General features: G+C 40.1%; 2 protein-coding genes across 4 annotated transcripts; both read left to right on the top strand.

Annotated features, from left to right (window-relative positions):
* Nucleotides 1–127: 127 nt before the first annotated feature.
* asf1ba (anti-silencing function 1Ba histone chaperone) lies at nt 128–4687 on the top strand. The gene is made up of 4 exons (XM_040124367.1): nt 128–541; nt 1194–1309; nt 2568–2744; nt 3876–4687. Exons 1-4 carry the CDS (start codon nt 433–435, stop codon nt 4065–4067), a joined length of 594 nt encoding a protein of 197 aa, XP_039980301.1. The 5' UTR covers nt 128–432; the 3' UTR covers nt 4068–4687.
* Nucleotides 4688–5342: 655 nt separating this feature from the next.
* Nucleotides 5343–20671, top strand: prkacaa (protein kinase, cAMP-dependent, catalytic, alpha, genome duplicate a). Of its 3 annotated transcripts, none has more exons than XM_040118071.1 (10): nt 5343–6143; nt 14789–14850; nt 15362–15490; nt 15946–16044; nt 16153–16235; nt 16318–16444; nt 16557–16652; nt 16840–16962; nt 17463–17627; nt 18896–20671. In XM_040118071.1, the coding sequence occupies exons 1-10, from the start codon at nt 6098–6100 to the stop codon at nt 19019–19021; spliced, it is 1056 nt and encodes a 351-aa protein (XP_039974005.1). In that variant the 5' UTR covers nt 5343–6097; the 3' UTR covers nt 19022–20671. The 3 variants fall into 3 exon arrangements, with proteins under 3 accessions (XP_039974005.1, XP_039973995.1, XP_039973986.1); XM_040118061.1 differs by lacking the exon at nt 5343–6143 and adding an exon at nt 8152–8346; XM_040118052.1 differs by lacking the exon at nt 5343–6143 and adding an exon at nt 10837–11253.
* The last annotated feature ends 1587 nt before the right edge of the window (nt 20672–22258 follow it).

A 22258-nucleotide genomic window follows, 5' to 3' on the forward strand; every position in this document is an offset into this window, starting at 1 on the left:
GTGTTAATGGTTAAAATAATTACAGTAAGTAATGAAAGCAACGTGCAGTTAGTTTTTGCTGGCCCGCCTCTCTGATATCGTGCCACCAGGGGGCGATATAGGCACTTTGCCTTTCCTCTGATGGAGGCGGCGCCTCTTCCACGCACGTACCGCTTGCCGTAGGCGCGGTAGGGCAGTCGAGGCGGCGGGAGAGCGTAATATCTATCCTCAAATTTAATGAAAGCTGGTTATGTTGCTCATTAATTGAGCGAATACTGTGTATTTAGTCGTAAAATAAGGTTTGAATTGGCTAAAAGCCCCGGTGTTCGGCAGATAATACTGTTTAGTCAGGTTATTTGTCTTTGTTGTGGTAGTGTTGCTTTTAAAGCATTCCCCGGGAAACTGGTTTGAACGTTTGTTTTCGGTTAGCCTCGTTTTAGCGCTCCAGCAACAATGGCGAAGGTACAGGTGCTGAATGTGGCTGTCCTGGATAACCCGAGTCCTTTTGGAAACCCTTTTCAGTTTGAAATAACGTTTGAGTGTATGGAGGACCTCCCCGAAGGTAGTCACCAACGCAGAAAACGTATCATTGTTGAGTGTCTGAGGCCAAAGCGTGAAGGTGTTTCTATTTCAGTCTGTGTAGAATTGCTAATGGCTAACGCAGTATTAGCTACATCAGCTAACTTTAATCAGAAAAGACTTCAGGATTGCGAGATGTCACGTGAATAAGCAAAGCAATGGTAAAATAAATACACACAGATTGATTGAATGTGTTCCCCACGGCTGACACATCGCAAAGTTATGTAACTTAAATCAGACCGTGTGGATTGTAATTATGGATACAGCAGAGGCTGTTGTTTGTGGTGCTGTCTAGCTTTGCATTTATAAATGTATGTATATGACTATCTCTGGACACATTTCTTTCTATCGTAGCTGTCTGTGTTTAGCAAATGTATGCTTAATCATATAAATAAATGATCAGGAGTAGTCAAAGTGAGAAAAGCAATTAATTCTTGTATATGAGAAGCTTTCCTCAAGCCACGTTTGATATTTATACTTGATAAATGACTAATATGATCAATCTGTTATCAATTATAATTGGAACATTTTCTGTGGATCTAATCAGTTAATTGACTAATTGTCTCAGCACTGCATTTGTCATTCCACATTTTATAATGAAACATAACTTCAGTTTGATTCTTTTTGTTTTGTAGACCTGGAATGGAAGATCATCTATGTTGGCTCAGCAGAGAGTGAAGAATATGACCAAATCCTTGACTCTGTCCTGGTCGGCCCTGTACCTGCTGGGAGACATATGTTTGTGTTTCAGGTGCGTTTGGTTATGGCAAAGACCTGAAACAGTCCTTTGTGAAGCCATATATAATATATACTGGTAACAGTAATGTCATAACATCTTATTATATTCTATTGCGCCTTGCATCCTCTTTAACTTTTTAAAAGTCTTGGAATCTCTCATTCTCTCTGGCATAGCTTTCTAATCATTCGCAGAGCAGTTTTAAAGATCAGATATTACAAACAGCCACTTTTACATTTTCCAAACAACCAGGAGACTATACCACAGTTCCTGTCCTCACTACCTATTCATCTGGCTAATAATGCAGCCCCACAAGTTGTTGCATACCATGTCACACTTTAGGTAGTTGTGTTTCCAGCCATAAAATTGGATGAGATGGCTACTCAACAGTTGATGATAACAAGCTGACAGAAAATGTACAGAAACTGTGTAAAAAGCCTCTAATTGGATAATTAACTGACAGTCACGTTCGTGGCCAGGTGTGGCCTGTTCACTTGTTATCGTGACAAATTAAGCAGATAAAAGGTCTGGAATTGATTCCAAGTGTTGAATTTGCATTAGGTAGCTGTTCAAGGTAACTCTCAATATGCAGTGGGGGGGGGTCGCAAATGAAGGAGGCCATCGTTAGGCTGGGGGGAAAAAACTGTCACACAGATAGCAGAAACTTTAGGAGTGGCCAAATCAACAATTTGGTATGTTCATATAAAGAAGGAATTCACTGGCGAGCTCAGCAACACCAAAAGTCCTGGAAGACCGTGGAAGACAACTAAAGTGGATGATCACAGAATTGTTTCTTAGAGAAGTAGCAGGAGGAAATCTATAAAGTGTATAGGGCTGTACTATCTGCTCAGATTCAGCCAAATGCTGCAAAACTCATAGGACGGTGCTTCACAGTACAGATGGATAATGACCCAAAACATACTGCGAAAGCAACCCAAGAGCTACACAAGGCAAAGAAATGGAATATTCTTCAATGGCCAAGTCAGTATGAAAGTCAACACTACAATAACTTTTCCATGGCTTCATTTCAAATCCATCCAAAATTCTAAAAAGTGTGTCACTGTCCAAATACTTATGTACCTAACTGTATATACAAATAAATGGTCAAAATGGACTGAATGAATTTTTATATTCCTTTCTTTCAGACTGACAAATTATGATTAATTGTATCACAGCAATTCTATAATCCCCATTTGAGTGTAGAAAGCTGAAATTCCTGAAATTAACCCATGCTTTATATTTTTGCACAACTATGTTGTTTCTCTTTTAATAGGCTGATGCCCCAAACACTGGATTGATCCCTGAAAGTGATGCTGTTGGTGTAACTGTAGTGCTGATTACCTGCACATATCGTGGCCAGGAGTTCATTCGGATTGGTTACTATGTGAACAATGAATACACAGACCCCGAGCTTCGTGAAAATCCACCGATCAAGCCAGACTACACACAGGTGGGACTAATGGTTGATTTCACTGGTTTTAAGTAATACTTTAAAAAAAGAGAGAGAGAGAGAGAAATTATTTTCTTGAATGTACAGTGCTCTTTCTGGTCGAAGAACAGTTCTGAACGAATTTCGCTATAAAAAATCAACCCAAAAAGTTTCTTCAAAAATACACCACAAAAACATTAATTAACAATTAAATTTCACACAACACAACCCTTGCATTTGCAACAGATTATGTTTTTTATTGTATTAATCCCGAAAATAACAAGAACAAAGGTAGTCATCGAGAAACATGGAATTTAAGCTTTTTATTTTGCTGAGCCTGCACTTTGAACAAATAATGCTAAGATTGTTTGATCCTTTAAAAATGACCAATAATCTTATCAAAGCTCCTTGATTATATAACTAGTTAAGCAGAAGTGTTTCTATTCTGTAAACTGTTTTCTTAATTCTGATGGTAACTTCAGTAATATGCCACTGTGATTTTTGCTGTAATGACAAAGGATTTTGTTTGTAGGTGTCACATTTTTTAGGTGGCTGACATTTGGAATGAAACCCTTTACTCAAAGGTGCAAAAAAAAAAAATGTCGGGATGAGGGATTACATTGATGAAAGTTGCAAAGGTGTAGTTTCTTGTGGAATATTATATAGTTGTTGAATAAATACCATTTGGTACCTTTGTACCATTGTGATCTACAGAGCTCACCCTTTCATGCCCTGAGTCTAGATGCCAAATGAAGTGGTGTGTTGCTAACTGATAGTGCACATTAGCAAGAGTTAGCGGCAACGAATGAAAAATTAAACTACATTTGGGGAAATGTTAAAGGTGTTAAATGCTGTCAGGGTGTTTACATTTAAGTTCTGAAGTGTTTATGTAGACACTTGATGTTTTTCTTAGTCACACTTGTTAGTACACATGTAGACACATGGGGGCCAAGTTCAGAAATGGTTAAATTATCTAAAATCTCTTGTCACTTAGAACTTAGAAACCAAATTTAAAAATAATGGAAAATAATAAAATAATAATAATAGAAATAACATGTCTATCAGATAAGTTGTAACTGCATTCCAATTACATGTATATAATAATAATAACATGGAGCAATATTTATCTCAATTACTGTTTTTCCTTTTCAGCTCCAGAGAAATATTCTGGCATCAAACCCACGTGTAACCAGATTCCATATAAACTGGGAAGGCTGCGCAGAGCGAATGGAAGACTCTGAAAACGTGGATCCAACGTCAAACTCCATGCTCCCCCCATCCTGTCTCCCAGGAAAGGCCCCACCCTTGGGTATACTACCAGATAACTCCATGGACTGCTTATAGAGGTGACCAGAAAGATGGCGAGATGACAAGAAAGATGATAAAGCACGAGACCTTATTTCCGAAGAATGCCTGTGGACATTCTAGTGTGGATGTACGAACATCTTTGCCTTACAGCTGCCCTTATTTCACTGAGGCTTGTCACAAATGAACTCTCACTTTGGGCTTCAGATGAGTGTTTGTTCCAAGGAAGATTATAAACATCTCAATGGAATAATCATCAATAATAGCTGGGGAAATCCTTGCTGAGATGCTGAAAGCAATATTAAAATAGTTTAACTCATGGAAGGGAAAAAGGCAACTTGAAATAATGCAGCTGAACTGAAACAGTGCAGAAAGCTGTTGTGTGATTGTCCCTCCTTCCTTTTTTATTGGCACAAAATGGATTTGTACCCATTTAAGAGGATTTCAGCACTGAAGCAATAGGCAAATAAATTGCAATATGTTGCTGTACAGGAATGTGATAATCTGCCGTTATATTTGTGTTCAAATTCCTTTTGCACTTAAACCTTTTCCCACTTAGATTGTGGAGTTTTGGATGGGCTTTTTATGGGCTGTATCTCTTCCTCCATTTTTTCTGTTTGCAATTTTGTGTTCCAAATAAAAGAACATTGTATTTGTTATGTGTCTGTGTGATACTGAGAACTATGTTTCTCCTAATTATTGGCTTATTTTGACTTCACGTGTTTTCCTATTTTGATAACAGAATCAGGAAAAAAGAATATAAACCTTTTGAATGAAAAAAAGTTTTTACTCTTGTCCTTGTCCAGTATGTACCACACCTGTACTTTCCTTTTTTCACGTTAAGGTTAAACGCAGCAGTGTGCCAACCCTAACACAAATAGTGTGAGTATCCCCATATATTCTCACATTTTACTAAAAATAGCCCGTGTTAACGTCACACCCAATCACAGATCGGTCGGTTAAAAGGGGTGGCTAGGGTACAGAACTGGCTTCGGAAAATATTGCTCTGCAAATGGGATGACGATTAAAAGATCGCTGCGTTAGATTTCTGTTGTGCACGGAACTCAGTCTGATAAACACAAAAAGGTCGATCAGTTAAAGCAAAAAAAAAAAAAAAAAAAAAAAAGCCAGTTTTGGGCGTATTGGCTACTAGCAAGTCCAGGAGGCGGGAGAAAACCATTTAAAAGACGAATCGCATCAATGCAAAGATTGGATGTATGGATGCTTATCCAATCAGCGCTCGAGTTGTGACTTCTGCCACGAAAGTAGCTCTTAATGTAGCCAATCAGAGCCAGCCAGAGGCGGGACCAGCTGGATGGATGACTGGAGTTTCCCTTGCGGTCTGAAGATTAATGGAAGGGGTCTGTTGATCTTAGGAATCGACTATCAGATGGTCGGTCCCAGGAAACCATTGCACTTGACGGCAGGTTTAGCAACGATTGGAGGAATTTCCTTTTGAAATAAACAACAGCGGAAAGAAAAAAAGATTGAACCTGGACACTACTTTTGCTATTCAGGTCTCAACTGAAAAGGCCTGCCTACACAGAGATAGCACCTGGGTAGGTCAGGCCAGGATACGACTGCGAGGGACGCTAAAAGCTAACGCTAGCTTGCTCGTTAGACAGACGGAAAACGGCTTTCGACGATCTGTCTAATGCTCCCGGACAGGATTTTGGATAAACCAAGCCGTATCTTGAAATAAAGGACAGTCGAATGCCGTATTGACTTGCTGGTGCTCGCCTGGAAATTGACAAGCAAACGCTGCCCAAGCTAACATCCACTGGCCATCTCTGCTGGAGTTAGCTGTCTCGCTAGCCTAGCTAACTTAAACCGTTAGTGTTAACTGCAGATTTGGATATACTCGCTTGGCTGGAGTGTTCCGAAGTCACTGCGGAAAAGTATTGGAAGAAATATATTTACACTCATTAGTCAATAATGATAGCTGTTAGCTAGTAGCTAGCTGTCAGCTTCATTCAGCCCAGCGACTGTACTAGCGGTGTAGCATCACTCTACGACTTGTGAAGGAAAACTCAGCCCGAACCCAGGGACTCCACCATCAGCCTGCCATCATGGGCAACACGCCCACCGCAAAGAAGGGCAATGAGATGGAGAGCGGTGAGTACCCTTAACCCATGGCTGCAGCAGCTGGCTATATCATGCCGCCTGTTGTTGGATGGTTTTGCTGTAGTCATTTCCTGTTTCCCATAGTGGCAGCGAAATAAAAACGTACAATTTAACACCCGTGCAATGCATCGAGGCCCAGAGACCCCCCCCCAAACCACGTTTTACTGTTTTCGAAGTGATGGAGCATAATATGCTAAACTTTGCTGCACTGTCAACTTCAGGTGAAACCCCATGAAAGATAACCCGTGGCCATTCATATCCACATAGAAACTTCGGCCAAGCTGTTTTACTTTGATACCATGTTCATCTCAACCGAACAGCAGAGGATGTTATTCATTCTCTCCGCTGATTCTGTGGGAAAGCTCGTGATTAAAAGCCCCAGGTTATATTCAGAGGTAGCAGTGATGATGACAACAGCTAGCCTTGTACAACAGTCATAGGTTTCTTTGTGGTTCATGTGTTTCAGATGTGTTTTTTTTTTAACCTCCTCTCATAAGATTACGAAAGGCTGCAATATCATTGCAGGAGTTGTTTTCTTGTACACTTTTTAATAGCCCAATTACTTCAGGACAAAAAAAATCATCTGTGCATACAGAGAGTACATTTTAATTAATGTATACATTTTAATTAAGAATGGGGATGCACATATTACTTCAGGATGTTTATATAAGTGATGAGTTGAATCTTAATCTGATGTTGACCAGCGCACCGAGTCTCAAAGACTGCGTGTGACAGTGAGTAGAGGGGAGTTGGTTGTTATCAGTGAAGGAAAAAGCCACCAGGACAGGGTCATATGATGCATGAGGGTGATCCTCTCCAGGCAGAAACTTCGAGTTGAGGATTCTCTTGAACATCATGTGATGAGCAGCTTTTAGAACAAGGGCACTTGTATGTGTCACAGAGTACATGTGCGCAAATGTTTGTGTGCGTGACATAGAGCAAGGGATGCTCTGCTCTCGTTAATCGCTTTGTGTGCTCTTGCCCCCCGCAACTTTGTGTTTTGTTGGTGAGCTTCTTGATCACCAGATTGAAAACTGTTTTTATCACTATCACATTTTAAAAAATAAGGGGACATTTAACAAAATAAATGACAATTATGTACAAGTACGAACCTCAGAGTTAACAACTACATTAAGGAAAAAACTCAATCCAAGCATTTACTTTACCTTCCTGTCAGGATCAAAGGTCTTAGAGAAGCCCTGGGTGGACACAGTTTTATGTTTTTGTCTATGAAGCTATAAATAACGCTCAACCGTGCAAAGTCTGAACAGGTATCTGCAAAATGAGTGTCAGCTCCTTGTTGCTGGTAGAGAGTAGGTGTGAAGAATGGCCTCCAGTCCCTCTGTAACGTTAACCCATCGCTGGTAACCCCTGTAACAAGGCCCGTGACTTTCAGGTGTTCTAGCTCAAAGGTTGTTTTTTTTTTTTTTTTTTAATGCTTTAAAAGTAGTGGAAATTGTGGGATTAGTAGGTTAGAAGCTTGGACATAGGAGGCACTTCTGATGTGAGGTTTGTTCACATGCCATGCTTCACAGTCTTATCACCCTGATCACTCTGGGCCCACCCTGATCCCCAGAGACAGGTGCAGATCAGGGGTCCAGAGCAAACGCTGAGAAGCGTAATTTTCCACAGAGCAGCAAGAGATTAAGGACAACATGGCAGCCCATTTTGGTTTCTACGGAAAATGGAAAGAGAGTGTTGAGAGCTGGTTCAGGTGCACAGGGTCTGTTTCCTCTGAACTTTCCAGGCTGGAGAAGACGAGCAGAGAGCCGCTGCTCTAGTATACAAAGCTGATTTCTGGCCCACAGGAAGAAGCAGGGCGGACAGAGACTGTGAACTGCAGCAGGAAGCGAAGGAGCAAGGAAGGTCCAGCCCAGGCTCTGCACAGTTGGTCATCGCCATTACAGCTCTATAAACTAAAAACAGCCAGCAAGGATTGCTTTAAGTTTTGGCCTTTAAGACGTTGTTGGTATCACATTTTCTGGATTTCCTGCTTGTTAGAACATCTGGACGTACTGCAGTGTTGAGACTCTACACAGGCCATCGGCTGGTTTCCGCCAGCCTTTTATTATGTCTGTTATTCACAGGCTGGCAGGAAGGCTGTTTCAACGAGCCGGGCCCTGTTTAGGGGACACAGGCAGTGGCGAAGGCAGACATGATCAACCACAGGAGGAGCTAGAGGCTTGCTACTGGAGTGAGTTTTCCTTTTGGAGCCGGACAGGAGCATGGGTTAGGGGTGGAGCTGTGCTTCGTGCTATTTGTCACTAGCTTAGCCAGTCACAAACTGTGCTCAAGCTCATACAATTTAGCAGATGATCATGCTGTTTTTTTTTTTTCTTTTTCTTATTTATTATGTTTGTTACAAAATTAATCTCATGACCTGGTTTATTGAGTGTCTATTGGCTTTGGTATAGTGATCTTTAATACTGGAAGAGATTGGTTTTACTGGTACTTATGGCCAGAAGTCATGTGTGTGTGTGTGCGCGTATGTCCATGTATACAAATACACACACAGAGCAACCTTATGTTTGTCTCTGCTCTGTTACCTATTATTTTCCGGGGACAGTTCAAAGGAAAGCAAATTTCAGTTATTGTGCAAGTGTCTGTCAGCTGCCATGCTGTATAGCATAACACTATCAACCTTAAACTGCTACGCAGCATGATGATGAACCTGTCTAAACACACACATTTTTTGTTACAACTCTCTTGTGTCCTTGTCCTTCTCACTGGTAGGGCTCCTGTAAGCATGTCTGATTGTATTAGTGTTTGATGGCCTGAAAATTTCTTTCTGTACTTCACACACTTCTTAAAAATCTGAGTAAGACCGTCCTCAAAACCAGTCATGACATAAGGGATGGTTGTAGTGAATCCTGTGCGTTTTGGATTTGGCCATATAATGAGGTGGCACCCTGTCAAATTGCAACTCCCTCTGTCTATAAATATCCCTGTGGTTCATGTCCTGCCCCTGCTCTGCACGCAGCTGGTTTGTGTAACAGGGGCAGGTTTGTGTTTGGATCGCTCATCACTTCCTGTCTCCAGTAAAAGGGGCTTTGTTATAAGCCTGCAATGATTACCAGTGGACCTTACGGTTGAAATGCCAATCAGCCACCTCAGATAAGCTTAAAGCAGTGTTGGCAAGCTATCATACTGCCTTGGAACAATCCTGAGGTTCAAACTCCAGCAGCCACCAAAGCAAAACTGAGGTTGGAGTTCAGTGATCACAAAAGGAACAGTAGTTTCCTTCTGATTCTCACGTCAACAGGTGGGATGGTCATGTGAATCCTTGTCTGTTGTCCTTAATCTTCTAAAGCTGCGTTCACATAGGTTGCGCTACTAAAATGACTTGTTTTCTGCAATAAATAAAGCCATAGCATATTATACTCCCAGAGGAACGGCAGAAACTCAGGGAAACAATTTTATGAAAGCAGACACACATTGTAAAATGTTCATCAGCCACTGTATACAGTGTTTACCTGGTTAGCTTTTAGCCACCATTGAAACCTATAGGCAGGGATTAGAAAACTAGCTAGATTTGTAAAGGACAAAATAACTATGTAATGATGGGCCATACATACTAAACCTGCTCCGTTTTAGTTCAGCACAACCATAAAGCTTCACTTTTGAAGGCTTACTTTTTTTCCGCATACCTCCTGTATAAAACCCACTCCTATACAGTCAATCACAAAGTTAGACTCCATGTTTGACTTTTTCAGCCTAGGGGTCATTGTGTTATTGAGCAATCATTACACAATGAAACAGCTGGATACAGGCACCTAACCTATCCTCCACATGCATTTGAATGGATGTGAATAGAACTTGAAAGTATGAGATGACCCTCAGCTCAGTCTGTCAGCTTTTCTGCTCCTTTTAGTTGTCAGTAATTGAACTAGCCAGTTCAGTTCTAACAGTAGTATACAAAACAACCTTTCATTGGTGGTTTTGTTAGCAGCTGCTTGCTCATCAGTCACAGTAAAATGTCTACTGCCAAGTATTCAGATGAGTACTACAATTTATTTCTCATGTTTACGCACATGCAAACACCTTTCTAGTTTCCCCTCAGACTGTTTTCTTTTGCACCACATGGGGCTGTATGCTATCTGAACAAGACTAGGTGTAGACTAGGACCTGATTTGGCGCGCTTCACAGTTAAATGTCGGTCAGCTCGCCCTAATATAACCCTTCTGTTCCAGCGTCAGTGGGGCGGTGAGGTCCAGGGGAGAGATGTAGGATTGATTTTTGGAGGATCGATTCAGCACTGGCACTACACAGACTGATGCATTTGGGCAGGGAGAAAAAAGTTTCACAGTGGTTTGTGCACTCCTGCTTTGCTAGTCTCTCCTGAGAATGGTACTTTTATGTTTTTCAAAACACCAAGATCAGCTCTGAAAGTTTTTCATTGCAGATGTGACATCTGATTGGTTCTGTTAATTAGGGAAAGTTTTAGTCACATCTAGATGTGACTAGTTAATCTCAAGGGTCTTCACTTAGGCCTAGTTTTCCATAGGACTTTCTCTGTGGGTTGGATAAATATGCCAGTTAGTGTTTTATGCCCCTCCCCCTGATGATTATGACCCTGTTTAGATCAATATATAGCCTCTGTCTGTGTGTGTGTGTTTCCGTGTGTGGTTGACATGAGAGGGAACGGCAGAGAGTACTTTGTGTGCAGAATAAATATTGATACAAACCAGGCAAGGGTCCAATTGATCTGTGTGAGAGTAACAGAGCAGTGCTGCTCTCCATGCTATGTTTGACAGCACACTGGAGGTGGATGCAACTTTCTAAACTTGTTCCCCTGCAAAGTGACAATCACAGGAGAGACTGAGGACATCCTTCCCGCAAGGACACTTGACTCGTTTCTGTGGATTAGTGGGGCTGCTGATCTGACCAGAGTGCTCTCAGAGGGGGAGGATAGGTCATGAGTCAGTGGCTGTGAGGAAGAGGCCAAGGAAGAAGAACAGGGGAGACTTTGCAGGGCTAATGTGTGACAGGAAGAGCTCTAGAAGGCATGCAGGGAAGAGGGAGTCATCCTCGCGCTCAAGTGATTCCGGGTCGCGCTCGGCAGATGCTGCAGCACCAGAGGTACCCATAGTCATCCCAGACGGTAAGGAATTTGGGGGACAAGAGAGTCATGATGTTGAACTTCAGTTTATCACCTGAAACTCCCACGGGTAGTCATGGCGGCCAAGCCTCTTAAATCTAACAGGACGAGGGTCTGAATGAAGATCAAGATATTTCCCTATAGCTGTTGATTTGGCAATTTAACTCCCAGCTACTTTTACAGCAGCACCCACGTCTCTCCTCTGAGCAGCTCCAAGCTATGACACGAATAGCTCCATTTGTGGCTCTTTGTGCTTGGAAGTGGGAGTTGAGCAACTTTCACGGGAAATGTTTCTCCCTGGTGACCAGTCTGCTTCCACAGCTCTCTGTGGGAGCAACAGTGTTCTCGACATGTTTATGCGAACTTTGGTCTTTGCCGTTCTTGCTGGCTTTCTCCCATCCTATTGTTGGAGCTGCTGGTCTTTAGAGAATTTTCAGGAAATCACATTAGCTAGATGAGGATTAAGCTTCATTTATATTTTGAGTGTATGTGTGTGAGAGATGTGCAAATGTTCTCATGAGAAATTCATGTGTAGATAGTTGACACTAATTTCTGATTTGAACATATCACTGCAAAAGCCCGTTAGTTTAAATATTCATATCACAAAGTTGATGAATAAATTACATTGCACTTCCACTACTGACAGCTGACTGTCGTTATTTAAACTGTGCCCTAGGCTGTTGTTTTGCATCGATCAACTAGACAGATAGACATTCTACATTATCCTGAGATGGTTTATGTTTCCACCATTTTTTAGTTGTTCATGAATTAGTATAAAAAAATATTTTTTTGTATTATTGTAATTATCCAGATTTCTACTTTGAACTCAGTCCTTTATTTTTGAAATCTTTTGTCCAGAATCTTACACCAATAATTTGAATCTGTGCTGTTTAAAGATTTTCTCTGCTCATGCTTGACATTCACTGTAGTAATCAAGCTCCACAGTAATTATATAATAAAAACAGAAAACCAAATAAAATAAATTCAAACATATTGTTGTTTTTCCGAGTAGTTGTACGTTTTAGCACCTCGAACATGTCGTGTCCCGGGCTAACAGTAGAAATAGCAGTGCTTCCTCAGCTGCTAGGGTGGCTAGTGTCCTTAAAACTAGTGCACAGATAGTTGGGAGGAATGAGGAAGAGCTGGTTATCTACATGTTCCCACAGAGCACGGTGCTTAGCCTCATAAAGATAAGGGCAAGACAAACGAACTTCTCCATATGACACTGTGTGCCAAGCTGTCAAAATGTGTTCACAGGCATATGTCTGTTGGCCTATTATAACATGTAAACAATGTAAACAAAACACATTGTTGCATGTGTATTTTTGCGTTAAGTCTTAACCTGTGTTCACAGAGACCAGGTGTAGGTTTCTTCTGAAGGCATTGTAGCCTCGTGTTAAATTACAATCTTAGTACTAATTGATTTATTATTCTAGATCTGTTGTTTTTTTTTTTGTTTTTTCTCCCTCCCCCCACAATGGTGTATTCATAAGTGGAGAACCCCTGCCTTTTAATCTAGGGTTAACAGTCCACTTTTGAAGATGGGTTTTCTCTTGTGTAGGTCTAACGTGAGTGGACAGTGTCAAACCCCAGAAAATTTTGGCCATATGTGTGTGTTTTTAAAAAAAAAAAATAAAAAAAAAATATATAGATAGATAGATAGATAGATAGATAGATAGATAGATAGATTTATCTATCTATCTATCTATCTATATATCTGTCTATCGATAGATATCTGTAGGTAGGTAGGTAGGTAGGTAGGTAGATATCAAAATTTTGTTTTCCAATTGAGAAAATTGTAATTTCTCAGAAATAGTTCACTTAGTGTCTAATCCAACTTTTGCCATAATGCACAAGCTAGGTGTGCTGTGCAGTGGGGCTGTGGCTGCCTTCAGCATTTGCACTCCTAATGTCTTCTTTACAAAACTGCTCAGGTTTTTTCAAGCTGTATGGCCCATGTGATTGAATAGCAATGTCCACATCCTGCGACAAATTTTAGATAGGATTAAGGTTTGCCTGCTGACGTGGCCACTTCAGGATGTTTAAGTCATTCATATGTAGCTTTGGTTTTAAAAATGTATGTTTGGGGTTAGTCCCTTGCTTGAAAATGAGTCTCCTAAGTCACATGTTTGCTGATGGTTTTCTTGCAGGATTTCTGTGTATTTTGCTGCCTATAGCTGACCTCATCAGCTTTACTGCTACAGAGAGGCATCCCCACATCAAGATTATGGCACTACCATAAATCATATTGGGATGTTGAGGTTGTTCAGTGTTTGGATCTCGCTGAACATAGCATCTAGTGCGATGGTTAAAAAGGTTATTTTGTTTTTGTTTGTTTTTTTGTTTTTTTAAATCTCAACAGGCCATAAAACCAATGGACGTTGTTGAAGAGTCTCCCATACACCTTCTGTTAAACAGAAGCTGAGATGTCACTCAAGTGGCTTTCTTTTTGCCACTTTCCCATAATGGTGTGGCTTGTGAAGCACCCAGCTAGCTATTGTTGTAAACATAAGCTGTGCCTCAGTTGTCACAGTGGTGCGACACAGCTGTCCCATTTCGAACGCTCCTTCAAATGCGGCTGATAGATGTGTCCTTTGTTTCCCGGGAAATGAAGGATCCAACAGGTGGATCCTTCATGGCCCAACTTTTTCCAAGATTAATTTTGCGCGGACGACGAATCATTATGGAATCACTTTTCAAAAAAAGATTATGGCGGAATCTGCAAATAAAACAGCAGACGGGGATACATAGGAAGTCCTCCATAGACCAGACCATTTCATTTTAGTTTGGCCTCTGCAGTCTACAATGGCCTTCGTAGACCGCGTCCTTCGAAGGATGCTGCCCCGAAATTGAGCCATACAGCTATAATGTCTTCCATCTCAGCCATGGAACCCTATAGGATCTTTAGACTCTGTTTTTGAGAATATTGAGGATAGATTTACAGCTGTGTCGTACTTAATCAGTTTTTTTGGTTTTGGAGATTGGTTTTATGCTTCTGTCTTCATTGATTGTAGTTTTTTTCAAAGAAATTAACTCACCGGCTTGCAGTTACAAGTGCATTTAACCTAAAATCACTTCACACCTTGACTTAACACTAGTGATCTCTTTTCATCTTTATTATGTGGCTTGTGGAGTGTATTTTTACGTTGAGCACTATTAATGTTAGGATAAACTTCAGCCTTAGTTAAATTCACCAATGCAGCTGGTTTTATGGTATCTTTTTCACTTTCATGGTTGCAATAGAAGCAGTTGTTTGAATCCCAACATGCTGAGGAGCCAGATGAATGCAGACTGTCATCAACTGATCATATAAACAGTATTTATGTTGATGTACACATAGGCACATGTATCGTGCTCATTTGCTGGAATATCTCACAATTTCCTCCACATAATTGTAAAACCCCAATGTTGCGGTATTCTCTGGGTCTTGGTGATTAGGTTAGGGTAACCTGCTACACAAAATCCTTTTGAAGTCTGGACTTGGTGGTTTTTAAAACAAACTCTTTCTAATGAATATAAAATTTGTTTCTAATTACAGTGAAGGAGTTCCTTGCCAAAGCCAAAGAAGATTTCTTGAAGAAATGGGAGAATCCAGCACAGGTGAGAGTGAATGAGAATTACTTCTCTTTTTCTGTCTAATCATCTTTTTTATTGTACTGCTAATACTGTTCCTTATTTTTGTTTCTTGAGACACATTAGTGTGATGATGAATACATCTTGAATTAATCTCCAGTGTTTTAGCCTTTTTGTTCACTCTCTCAGGCAGACCCGTGAGAATAGTCCTGCCCAAGATCAAATTAATTCCAATTTATTTTAAAGGGGCATTGCACCCTCTGCTGGGCTAATGTGGATGTGTATTTTTTTTTTTTTTTTCTACAATGGGTACACCTTTAGTATACACTCAAAGAACAAAATGACAACATGTCTAATTCAGCATGTTTAATTCACATTTAAACAGTAAGAATTCTTTCATAAGTACTTGTTACTGACATGACAGTACATTTTAGTTGGGGTATGATTTAGTAAAATTGTTCAACTAAAGTAGGGGTCTTCACGCTAATAAAATGTTACGCACCCTTTCCCCTTACTGACATCCTCTTCTACCCCTCAGCAAACTGCGGCATTGGACCATTTTGAGCGTTTGAAGACTTTAGGCACTGGTTCGTTTGGTCGAGTCATGCTGGTTAAACACAAAGAGACGGGCCAGCATTTTGCCATGAAAATACTTGACAAACAGAAGGTACAGTACTTAAAGTATGATATTCAAGAGGAATACTGCCCAGTCTATAAATCTGAATTCTTGACTTGGATACCCCGTATTGTATTTTTGATATGATGATTATGTCATTGTATTTAATAAGAACAATATTATTTTTTTGTGGATTTTTTTTATTTTTTTATTTTTTTGCATTGAATGTTTACCTTTTACATAAGGTTCTGATCTTAGAGATTGTGAGTGATTAGCCAGTTCTGATGTCACAGTTGCCCAAATCAAATATGCCAAGGGCTCAAGGAGCTCATGTTAAAATAATACTGGGGCATAAGAAAAACAATTAGACACATTTTTGAATAAAGCAGTGATCCTCTTTTTTTTTTTTTTTTTTTTTTTTTTTTTGTATGTATTCTAATAATGTCTGATGAGCCATTTTGACAACCTGTGTCTCCTGAATAAGCCTCCTTCCTGTTCCCTCCCAGGTAGTGAAGCTGAAGCAGATAGAGCACACACTGAACGAGAAACGTATCCTGCAAGCTGTCAGCTTTCCCTTTCTTGTGCGACTGGAGCACTCATTTAAGGTCTGCATTTAAAAAAAAGTTCATTTGTTACATCTTCTAAGCATGTTCACCTCTTGTTTGTATGTTTGCTTTGCATGTCAAAGTAAGAGTCTGCTCATCTCTCTACAGGACAACAGTAATCTGTATATGGTAATGGAGTATGTACCCGGGGGTGAAATGTTCTCGCACTTAAGGAGAATTGGTAGATTCAGGTAAATTGAATTTTAGTTAATGCCTAAGCATTTCCATGCGCGGCAGGTTGACTGTAAATACTGTGGCTGATCTGTTTTGCAGTGAACCACATGCCCGCTTCTACGCAGCCCAGATTGTACTGACCTTTGAATACCTTCACTCACTGGATCTCATCTACCGAGATCTGAAGCCGGAGAACCTGCTCATTGACCAGCAAGGTTACATACAGGCAAGGATCATATGTTTGCTTTCTTAGCCATCAACAACAATTATTGTTTGATAGGTCTGTGTTTTCTTGCAGAGTGTGGTTAGTACTCAGAGCTGTGCCCTCTCTTCCTCAGGTAACAGATTTCGGATTTGCAAAAAGGGTGAAGGGCCGAACCTGGACGCTTTGCGGGACCCCAGAGTACCTGGCACCAGAGATCATCCTCAGTAAGGTAAGCGTTCAGCTTGGCCCTTGCTTTTTATATTAAGGGCAGAGGAGTTCTCAAATCTACATGGGACTTCATTTTAAAAAACCACCAGGTACAATATGCTGCTTATTGTCTATTGTCAACACTGTAAAGTGTGAGTTTTTGTTTAAATACATATCTGACTGCCCTTTATTACCTTTGTGTTTTCCAGGGTTACAATAAAGCAGTGGATTGGTGGGCTCTGGGAGTGCTGATATATGAGATGGCTGCTGGTTACCCACCCTTCTTTGCAGATCAACCTATTCAGATTTACGAGAAGATTGTATCAGGGAAGGTGAGTTTAGAGAAGCCTACCTAAATAATCCCTCTATTATTTTTGTATTTTTATATATGCCGGCTGTTTTGGGAACATTGGCATAGAAGTAACTGTTCATTAGAGCATTGGAACTAAACAAAGAACCCTCAGCATCTTTGAACATGGCGGCATAGTCCAGCCTTTTAGCACCTCCCAAATGGCTCTCATCTCTGGCCTTCGTGCAAAAACTACCGGTGGTAAGCGATCCTGGGGAGAAAAATTGCTCATGTATGAAAGTGGTATGGTGCAAACCAGCAGACGTGTCAACAACAGGCAAATCACATCCAAATTCAGCATTAGTGGGCACAGTGTCATTTAAACAGTACCACTCATAGCGCTACGCACCACTCATAGGCTTGCACTAACTTAGAGCTGTAGGCCAGACGCTGGCAGTCTATTTGAAAACCATTGCATGGGGTATAAAACACACTGACACTGGCTTGACAACACACACTGACACCGTTTTCCATTGTTTGCAGGTTCGCTTTCCCTCCCACTTCAGCTCAGACCTGAAGGATCTGTTGAGAAATTTGCTGCAGGTGGACCTGACCAAGCGCTTTGGCAACCTCAGGAATGGAGTCAATGATATCAAGGGCCACAAATGGTTCGCCACCACTGACTGGATTGCCATCTACCAGAGGAAGGTGAGGGGCCTGCCTTCATACAACAGTAATGTGTACAAATAGACTCCACTTCCCATTTCGAAATCAAAAGGACAGAAGAAATGTAATGCTGACAAAAAAAGACGACTTTAATGAGACTTTGGTCAGTGGACGTGCCTTTAGTCTACATCTGTGGCTACGGGTAATTTCACACCATGTGTGCCTCCTCTTAACAGATGATGTTACATTCCAGGCTAACGGAAAAATGTCTAAAACACACAAAACATGTATTTCCCTTCATTTTTTTCTTAACATAAAAGATGGTGGATTCAGTAGGATTACAGCAGTACTGCAGCATAATTCTGAATAGGACCTGAAGTAGATTTAAGTCCTCCTTCATTTGAGATAACGATATGAATACAAACAGAGCCCTTTTTTTTTTTTTTTTTTTTTTTTTTGTTCACATAAACTCAAGTTTATTTGAATTAAGCCTTAATCACGCTTACAGTTGACAGAAGGTTTCACAAAATTCACGCAATTAAATACCTACACTTTGAAATGACCCCTTTCCTTTACCTTTGGCTCATTGGGGAAAAGCTGAGAAAAAGTGGTGCACACAGTGGGATCCCCCTACCAGGGCAGTCATGCATGTAATGAGTGCTGTTGTCAACATTTAACCTTTTGTTTGTGCAAACAAAGGTTAAATGTTGACAAAAATAGACTATAAGCACAATACACAGAATAAACACTATAAGAACATGTATTTTTTTTTTTTTTAAACTCATTTCATTCATTTTGTCTTAATTTTTTTCAACTAGGAAAGATTCCTGGGCTTGAGCTCTTAGGTTTGGTATTGATGACACTTCCTCTGTCTACACACAATGCAAATGAATGCAGCAAGTTCTTTTTTTTTTTTTTTTTTCTGGCTGTTGTTGAAATTCATTCTAAGAAATCTAAGAAAAGTTCAACTGAATTAGAAAAGGGAAGAGTTGGCATCAGGGAAAGCCAGTGACAACATGTGATCACAGAATTAGTCCTGCAGTGTGCCCTCAGATTGATTAATTGATAATACTTCCGAGTTATTCAAGCATGATTTCTTAACTGTATAACACATTTTACTCCCACTTTAATCATCATAAGTTGCTATGTACAACTATAAATGGCTATAAATCTGTTTTTAATTGTCCCTATATCTCCCAGGAGCTATTCTAATATTATCCAGTAATTTGCAGAGCATCTTATGGCTTTGTTTCTCTCTATTAGACTACACTGCATCATTGTAGTGATTTTGCTTGTCCTGTGTGTTCCAGGTGGAAGCTCCCTTTATTCCTAAGTGCAAAGGCCCAGGTGACACGAGCAACTTTGACGACTACGAGGAAGAGGAAATCCGAGTCTCCTTCACAGAGAAGTGTGCAAAGGAGTTTGCTGAGTTCTAGATTCCAACCATGAGTAGCAGAGAGAGAGAGACAGGGATTTAGAAAGTAAAAGGGGGTCTGAAGACAGGAAGCGCTAGGGTGGACTGCTAACTTGCTTATTTGTGATGACGACAACAATGTAAAATCCCCCCATTGGAAAGGTAGGCAAAGTTAAGAAAGATCCAACAGAACCAGCAGTGTTGCCTTTTCTGATTGTTTCTCAACTGTTACCTATTCATTTTATTTATCCCTCTTGTGTTTGGGGCAGGGGCTCGAGGAGAACAAGCATAGGTTGAGGCTGTTCAGCTAGACTTGTATCTTTCTGATTGTGTAATGACACGTTTTCAGTCTTTGCAGGTTGAGGCATTGATTTTCTGTTAAGGTACTGAATCTGCTAGGCTCCTTTTTTTCGAACGGGCCCTCTCTACAAGCTTCTCAGAGTGATTGTTGTATCATGTCACCCTGGTTCCCCTTCCATCTCTCCATCCTGAATCTGTCCAAGCAATACCAAGTCCAACAGATGTGCCTATCGTAATGCCAACTGGTTGGAAAACTGTGTTGAAAGCATTGGTGCAGAGCTTTGGCTATGGTGGCGTCGGCCCTTGTGCCCGTTTTGGATGAAAGCTTGAAAACTCTCTGCGCCTGCCTTTGTCTGCTCAGTGTGGCATGATTGTTGGGTAGATGATGTGCTCGCTGCTTGCTGTTGAAGCAGCAGCAACCTCTTTGATCAGAGTGAAAATGATTTATCACAGTAAACTTCATCTAGGTCTTACTGCTTTTGGGGACCTGTAAGAAATGGTAAACATGAGGTCTGCATTTAAGTCTGTCTTTCTCTTTAGCTGAATTTATTAGAGCATTTTAAAAAAAAAAAAAAAAAAAAAAAAAAAATCCTATTGGTGATCATTTTGTCCTTTTATGTCAATCTCTGTGCTTGTGTGTTATTTAGTGCTCAAGGGTGGGTTAAAAAGCTGTGATTTAGCAGCAACTAACATTGTGGTCACACTCCAGACTATTGTTTATTTAATTCATAGTACATTTATACATGTATATTGATATATATATATATATATGATAGAGAACATGAAATATCCATCTTTTTCAACATTGTCTCATAGCTGTGAAACTGAAATAAGATTTCATAAATAAACAAATATAAATTCTGCCAAATTTGCAAACTGAGAACACTGCAAAGTTTTCTGTATGTAACTATGATGGTGGTGGATTTTAATACGCAAAAAAGTAGCAAAATGTTTCAACAAAATGTGCATGTTATTTTTGTACAATATCACTTTTAAAGATGGCAGAGCATTATGCTTTACTTGTGCTGAGGTACCGGAGATCGTAGGTAACATGCTCAACTAATAAAATGGACTCTCGGCTGCTCTATTTTGAAGATGGAACAAGACCCAGTTAAATGTAAGAAAGTTCCTCTGGCCTTTGTTCATCATTCAGTTGTAGGGCAACAGTTTGCTGATAATTGTCACTGAATTTGTGCTTCTCACCTTGATAATTGTCCCCCCCCCCCCCCCTTCTCTTGTATATACCTTCCATGTAACACTTTCACATAGATTTGCAGTCCTACCAAATTTTTGGGACTGTTGAGATTGGAGTGTTTTGTTTCAGTTTTCCAGCTTTCTATGTAACACATTAAACTAAGGAAGCTATCCTAAAGCTGTCCCCTTTTGCCAAGTTTATTTCTGTGGATGCAAGACAATCACAGACCAAATCTTATTGCTGGTTTGTTGACTGAACACATGTTTTGGTTTGATGAAGGATGTTTGCTTTCACCCACCCCACCCCCCTCCTCCGTTCTCCATAGGCCCTAGGTGCTAGACTTTGTCCATCTCACTGAAAAGCTTCTGTGAATTGTTTGATGTGCATCAATCTATTTGTCAAGTCTTGTAACATGACATTTTTGAGAATGTTTTTGACTCTAAATGATTTCAGTAGGCTTAAGTAATTATTCTGGGAGTCTCTTAATGTAATTGAGATCAAACGCAGGATACCTTTTGAATGTCTTGAATTGTCTGATGGAGATGTTTCAATGCTGTGCGGAAACACGATGTGTGTTCTTTATAATACATGTTTCTCTGGTGAGCTTGGTTTTTCTTGCATGTGGTAAAGGAAACCCAACAGCAAGACATCCCCTGGACCTGAGACATGTTTGAGAAACATGTGAGCATCACGTTCAACAATGCAGTGGATCGTCAACCAACTTGTCCAGCCTTTTGCAAATAGCGAAGCACATGCCACACCTTTTCAATGTCCTGTTTAATTGATTTGTGCTAATTCTTTGAAACTTTTAAGACACTATGTAATGCTTTGAAGAGAGCACATGTAATATCTTTGGTCTTTGTGTTCTGACAAATGACTAAATCAGAGTTGGTGGGTAGAAGGCAATGCCACTTTTTCCACTTCAGACACTTAAGGCCATCACAGTGCTTTTTTTGTTTGTTTCTTTTTTTGTTTTGTTTCCCATACAAAACTTCTTGTAAATTGTCTTTAATTCTTTTCTATCAGCTAAACACTATCAGCTGATCTGTGCTCATTTTTGAGTTTTTCTCCTGTGTTTGCCTTCGACTTTCATCAGGTTTTTTCACACACTCTTCATTCAAACATAACACTTTTTACATCTGAGATGTTTTGCGTTCATATTTTCTAATTGTATTTTCAAAAAAAGGAAAAAAAAAAAGAAGCAAAAACAGAACATTAATCTTTTCCTCATGACCTGGGTACAGTGATTGTGTAGTCTATTGTACCTTTTGGGAAACAATACTGTATATCCTTGCCTTTGACAGTCTTAACTATCTTACCCTCTGGAGAACTTGACAGATACCCTTAGAACACAATGAGTATGTTAAAAAAAATATATACATAAAGTAATATTTTGCAAAATGTATCATTCCAATAAAGTTTTACTTGTTAAGACTAATATGTCTGGGTTATATATAAACTCTCGCCTCACCTTGCATAATGCACATTTAAAAAATGATGTTTTTTTTAGGACATGCAAATCTGAAGGAAGATATTTGCAGCTTCAGGCTACTCTCATGGCTGGATCAGAGGAACAAAATTGTTGGTAGGTGGTGGCGGATACTGTTTTTTTTTTTTTTTTTTTTTTTCCACTGTCCTGTCTGTTATTGTGAGCGTTTCAGGAAGCTGGCAGGTGCAATTGAATAATGCAGTGTTGTGTTCATCCTGTCACAGTGCGGGATCAATTACCAGCCAGCTTTTTAGCACAACCCTCCAAATGTATCT

This window comes from Xiphias gladius, chromosome 3, assembly GCF_016859285.1.
Source record: "Xiphias gladius isolate SHS-SW01 ecotype Sanya breed wild chromosome 3, ASM1685928v1, whole genome shotgun sequence".
NCBI lineage: Eukaryota > Metazoa > Chordata > Actinopteri > Istiophoriformes > Xiphiidae > Xiphias > Xiphias gladius.